The 6,485-nt window shown below is 41.6% G+C and overlaps 1 protein-coding gene across 1 annotated transcript; it reads left to right on the top strand.

Moving 5' to 3' along the window:
* Positions 1-656: 656 nt before the first annotated feature.
* Positions 657-5,760, top strand: LOC137132644 (C-type lectin domain family 4 member M-like). Its single transcript, XM_067515456.1, has 6 exons — positions 657-773; positions 894-992; positions 1,711-3,207; positions 3,547-3,689; positions 4,348-4,451; positions 4,862-5,760. Exons 1-6 carry the CDS (start codon positions 704-706, stop codon positions 5,007-5,009), a joined length of 2,061 nt encoding a protein of 686 aa, XP_067371557.1. The 5' UTR covers positions 657-703; the 3' UTR covers positions 5,010-5,760.
* Positions 5,761-6,485: the final 725 nt, after the last annotated feature.

Below are 6,485 nucleotides of genomic sequence, written 5' to 3'. Positions count from 1 at the left end.
AAAGCTCTGAGTGGTCAGGCTCCATCATATATAGAAGACCTCATAGTACCATATGATCCCAGTAGACCACTTTGATCTCAGAATGCAGGCCTACTTGTGGTTCCCAGAATTTCCAAAAGTTTACATATACAAGTTAAAAAGTAGTTGTACTAAAATTGCTCCCTAAGTTATTTCAGAGGGTTTTGATATGTTTTTACTAGTTTCAACAAAAGTAAGATGAAAATCAATTAAAAACAGTTCCAGATATCCCATGTTCCCTCAGCCTATTTGAAAGAATCATGTGTTTTAAAACTCCTCTTTCATATTTGATAATGAATTCAAAACAACAGCATAGATGTTGGTTTCATTGTCTAAAATTGTATGTTTATGTCTAATAATGACATCTTGTGGCCATGTTAATTATCACTTTTCAATCAGAAGAAAAGGCATCTTATAATCCACAAAGCCTCCTGAGAGTGTGTCAGTAAATGTGACCTCATTGTCCATTTCTCTTTTCATAAATAATGTCCTAAAATTCTTATGATTCAGGTCTTCTTGACTGTGGGGTGGTATAATGAGACTTCATCAAAGTGACATCAAAGTGTGTCATTTCCTCTAATGCTCCGCTTCCTCAAAAACTGAATCCGACTTTCTTTTTTCCCATTTTACTGCCGTGTGTGCTGCAGAGCTGACCTTCTAGTAAGAGCTGAGCACATTATAATCAATGGAGGAAATACATATGAATGGTATAAATGACAGGTCTTTTCTCTTAAGATGGCCAACAAGTCAGACAGGTAAGAAGGTTCAATCAGACATAGATGCTTACAAACTAAGTGGGGAATGAATCTGATATTATCTGATCTTACTATGAATTCATTGACTGTATTCACAGTTTTTTTTTTTTCTCTTTTCAGGTCGTTTGAGCTCAGAGAGGAGATTTTATAGAGCTGTTCTCTGTCTGGGGCTGCTGAGTGTTTTCCTGTTGACGGGATTATTCATCTTCAGTCTCCACTGTGAGTCTGGTTTTCATAAGTCAACATTCTTATCTTAAGCATTATGCTACTTCGAACTGTATTTTAGATGTTTAAGCTTAATATGTTTATGTTTTAAATCTGCCACAAATGTTTTTTTAACTAACTGTCAAAACAACACTGAATGAAATATACAAAGTTAAAATACAAGTACACACAGAAGTTAAATTCAACGTTAAATTTAGTTTTAAAGATTTATATTTATCAAATCATTTCTTTTTATTTAATTTTTTTATAATATATTTGAAATAGTTTAATAAAATGTAAAATTACAACACTAACTAAAAAGACAAAGCTAAAATTTTTATAGCCCAAACCCTGAAAAACGAGGTGCCTTATAGCTAAGGTGGCATCCTATCACAGTACCATGTTTGAATCTTTTCAGAACAACCCAATTTTTTTTTTTCACAAATGTTTGCAAATGGTGATTGATTTTATAAACCTGTGACAATGGGTCTGATTGAAACACCTGAATTCAGTAATTAACAGGTTTGACCAAATACTTTTGTCCAAATAGTGTATTACAATTTGTTTGATGCTTTATGGGACTATGGAAAGTGTAAGAATTTAGTGGAGATATTTAATCCACAGAATTTAAATTAGGAGCATCAGTTCATTATAATCATAATATAAAAAATAGGAAATTAGTTAAATTGCATTATATGGTTCTTGTGTTTCACACACTCTTTATTATGTTTAGACCATAACACAGTAAACAGTGTGGCAGCTGAACTCTTCACTATCAAAGCCAACATGACTGGGAGTCTCCAGGACAGTAAGAACAATCTGTCTTCCCTGACTGCAGAGAAGGACCAGCTGAATGTCACAGTGTTTTCCTTGACTGCAGAGAGATGCCACCTGAAATCCAGAATTAATTTCCTGACTGCAGAGAGATGCCAGGTGGATAAAAGGCTGTCTTCCCTGACTGCAGAGAAGGACCAGCTAAATTCCACAGTGTCTTCCCTGACTGCAGAGAAGGACCAGCTAAATTCCACAGTGTCTTCCCTGACTGCAGAGAAGGACCAGCTGAATTCCAGAGTGTCTTCCCTGACTGCAGAGAGAGACCGGCTGAATTCCAGAGTGTCTTCCCTGACTGCAGAGAGAGATCAGCTGAATGCCACAGTGTCTTCCTTGACTGCAGAGAAGGACCAGCTAAATTCCAGAGTGTCTTCCATGACTGCAGAGAAGGACCAGCTAAATTCCAGAGTGTCTTCCCTGACTGCAGAGAGAGACCAGCTGAATTCCAGTCTGTCTTCCCTGACTGCAGAGAGAGACCAGCTGAATTCCAGTCTGTCTTCCCTGACTGCAGAGAAGGACCAACTGAATTCCAGAGTGTCTTCCCTGACTGCAGAGAGAGAGCAGCTGAATTCCAGTCTGTCTTCCCTGACTGCAGAGAAGGACCAGCTAAATTCCAGAGTGTCTTCCCTGACTGCAGAGAGAGACCAGCTGAATGCCACAGTGTCTTCCCTGACTGCAGAGAGAGACCAGCTGAATGCCACAGTGTCTTCCCTGACTGCAGAGAAGGACCAACTGAATTCCAGTCTGTCTTCCCTGACTGCAGAGAAGGACCAGCTGAATTCCAGAGTGTCTTCCCTGACTGCAGAGAAGGACCAGCTGAATTCCAGAGTGTCTTCCCTGACTGCAGAGAGAGACCAGCTGAATTCCAGTCTGTCTTCCCTGACTGCAGAGAGAGACCAGCTGAATTCCAGTCTGTCTTCCCTGACTGCAGAGAAGGACCAACTGAATTCCAGAGTGTCTTCCCTGACTGCAGAGAGAGAGCAGCTGAATTCCAGTCTGTCTTCCCTGACTGCAGAGAAGGACCAGCTGAATTCCAGAGTGTCTTCCCTGACTGCAGAGAGAGACCGGCTGAATTCCAGAGTGTCTTCCCTGACTGCAGAGAGAGACCAGCTGAATTCCAGTCTGTCTTCTCTAACTGCAGAGAAGGACCAGCTGAATTCCAGAGTGTCCTCCCTGACTGCAGAGAAGGACCAACTGAATTCCAGAGTGTCCTCCGTGACTAAAGACAAAGACCAGCTGAATTCCAGAGTGTCCTCCCTGACTGCAGAGAAGGACCAACTGAATTCCAGAGTGTCCTCCGTGACTAAAGACAAAGACCAGCTGAATTCCAGAGTGTCCTCCCTGACTGCCAAACTCAGTGAAATGACTAAAGACAGAGACAGGCTTGACAGTTTGTCCAGTGAGTATGGGCAGTAAGGGACAAGGCACATGACACCTTACTGATGCCAAAAAACTATACACAGCTGTACACAATAGTACACAGTACAATCGTCCATATAAGACAGTTTAGACACTTATGTTTGCACAAATAATGTTTCCCAAAGACTTTGAAAGCATTGGTCAGATTCTAAGTGCAAGTTAATAAACTAATGTTAACATGTTGAGGTTATTGTTATGTAATTCTAAACAGGAGTCAGACACTACAAATCACCTCTGTGCCACATTTGTATGTTTTACCTCATGGTGTCTTCATTTTGTCTTGACCGATTTCTATTGTCTTCTGTCTTATATGTGACAGAGAAAACTTGTCCTGCAGGATGGACACAGTTCAGCTGGTCCTGCTATATTCTCTCGAGTAGGTCGGACTCTTGGACAAATGGAAGAAGCGACTGCCAAAATAAAAGAGCAGATCTGGTGATAATAAACAGCAAAGAAGAACAGGTAGAGTGTTAGTGTCCACATTTATGTGACTGAACAAGGAATGAGATTAAAAGACATAAAGGGCCAAATCTGATGTTGAAACCAGTGCATTTATAGCCACCTACAACCATGGACCATGACTGAGACTAGGGAACTCAGCAGTGGAGCTGCATTTGCTGACACAATTTAAAGGTGACTAGTGAAGTTTTAATAGGAAGGAGGTCGGCTGGAGACCTGTCCAGAGTTTACCCACCTCTCACCCTATGAAAGCTGGGATAGGCTCCAGCCCCCTGCAGCCTTACGCAGAAGAGGTGGTTACAGATAATGGATGGATATTTTTTCTGCCTGAATCTAGTTATAGTCTAAAGGTTTCAGTTCTAGCTCCTAAGTTGTTGTTCCTGGCAATAAGCCATTTTAATAATTGTAATTTTATATTAGGGAGATATTTTAGCATTTGATTGTTCTCTGAATCCATCATAACATAAATGGAATAACTCTAACTATTTAGCTTATTGGTTTGTTGTGGATCTCAATTTCTTATATTTCTGCTGTATTTTTTTCTAAGATTGAAAGTGTGTGTTATCCATCTCTGTACCTCTGCCATAACACACATGTGAAGGTGTAATGTGGTTAAAACTAGAACATAGAAACTGTGGAATTCTGTCTCTGTATTGAACAGGAATTTCTCTCTGGATTCACCAAGGAGTCAGCATGGATCGGTTTAAGTGACAGAGCTGAAGAGGGAACCTGGAAATGGATCGATGGATCTCCACTGACTTTTAAGTAAGACAGAAATGTGCTTCACCTTCTTTAAATCCAAAAATCTCTGTAAATGTATGTTTGGACCAACACAACTGAAACAAAGAGGTTTCTAGAAAGAGCTCATAAAGGCCTTCGTGGTTTGACTGAGGAACAAAAATGACAGAAATAGAAGCCGACAACCTTTTCACACTGTTTCACCTGCACAGTGTCAGAGTTAGGATTTGGCTCTGAACACCACTGACTGGAGACTCTCAGAGCTGCTAGAATGACTGCTGACACACTTCCTGTCTGTTTCAGTACTGTTGGCTCTGACTGCACCACTGCTGTCATAACATTTAATAAGTTATCAACATAGAGACCATCAAGAGTCTTTTTATGTCAGATATTCACAATTTCACGATTGTTTTTTGTTTTGTTCATTCACCCATTAGGAACTGGGATGAGGGAGAACCAAATGACGGGCCATGGTATTCATTTAATCGAGAGGACTGTGCAGAAATTAAAGTTCAGACAGGTCACAAGTGGAATGACCTGCCTTGTGGATATTCTCTGAAATGGATCTGTGAGAAAAAAGTGTAAAACTGGCAAATGTTTTATGTTTGACATGAATATGCTCTGTCCACCATCTCTGTCATGTTTCATTTATATACAAACATATTATCTGTTGAAAAATCATTTCATGCAAAGTAAAAAAAAAAACAGTAGAGTAATAAGAAATCAGGCTGCTGTCCTCCATTTCTGCATGTTTCTTTGCAGGAAACAATACTTCATTTTCTGTAGTCAGGTGCCTGGTGAGTCCACATCTTGGCTCAGTATTGGATCCCGTCTCCTCCAGGGTCCTTTAAGCAGTTGCACCCACTCTAATCCCAGCCATTATGCAAATCATTAAATCATCACGTGCAACAGTGTATGGGAGTAGAATAGCAGCTTAATTCTTTTATATATACAGGGATTTGTGCGTCCATGCATGCTGGAATTTGTATTTCAGTCTGCTTGTGTGTCTGTACACAAATCTGTAACTGTAAATAATTTGTGTGTATTTAAAATAATGAGAAAATGTATTCATTTAAAAAACTAAGTGTTAATGTCTAATAAGCTGAGAAAGCACTTTTAACTAAAAGTGCTGAAAACCCTTCCAATGGCTGTCTTTTTATGGGTGGATTTTTGCTCTTGCATCTGCAAGTTTTGTCTGTATCGGAAGGTTAGATTTCCCTTAGTTCAGACTCCCAGGCTCAGCCTTACAGGCTACATACGGTTCAGCTCAGTGAGCCTCACAGTTGAGTTGGCCGTGGTGTTTTGCTCTTGACTTTGTCCTGCTCAGCCAAACAGTGTTTCTAGTGTTTCTGTACTGTTGGCTACAGCAGATAACGTTACCCGATGCAGGCAGCTCAACAGCTACAGCTAGTGTAGCTAACGGCTAACAAACAGTGTGTCAGCCTCTGGTGGAGGAGATGTTTTCCCGGTTTGGGGTACTGGATGAACAACACAGCTATCAGGGCAGAACTTTGAGAGCCGGCAGTTTGCTGAGGTGTGCCAGCGGCTTGGCGAGAAAAAGACCTGAACCACACCACTTCACCTTCAGTGTGATAGACTGGTTGGATGGGTTATTTTTGCACCCTGCCCACCCAACTCGCCATCTTAACCAGCTGGCATCAGAGTGACTGTTCCTGTGGCAGCTCCAGACAGCAGTGGACTTGGTTTTTGGGGCACCCCCAACGCCTGAGATTGATGGTAACCCAGAGTTGGGCTACCTCCTCTGGTTCATCACCTGGCTCGAGAGTCTCAGGGGGGACACTGAGGTCTGACAAAAGTGGTTGTACGATCGTCTGTGCCATGGACACCCTTTTTCAGTTGGTGACAAGGTCTGGGTTCACTACCCCATGTGGAAGTGGGGACTCTCCCTAAAACTCACCAGCCACTTGCATGGACCCAGAGAGATCCTTGTCCAGATCTCTGAGGTGGTGGATCGGGTCTGCATGCCGGGATGGGGCTGGAAGATGGTGCTGCACAGAGATCTGTTTGCATAGTACCATCCTGTCTTCGACTCCGGTGACG

Source organism: Channa argus, chromosome 9, assembly GCF_033026475.1.
Source record: "Channa argus isolate prfri chromosome 9, Channa argus male v1.0, whole genome shotgun sequence".
Classification (NCBI taxonomy): Eukaryota; Metazoa; Chordata; class Actinopteri; order Anabantiformes; family Channidae; genus Channa; species Channa argus.
The sequence above is the reverse complement of the archived record's forward strand: the minus strand, read 5'-3'. Positions and strand labels throughout refer to the sequence as shown.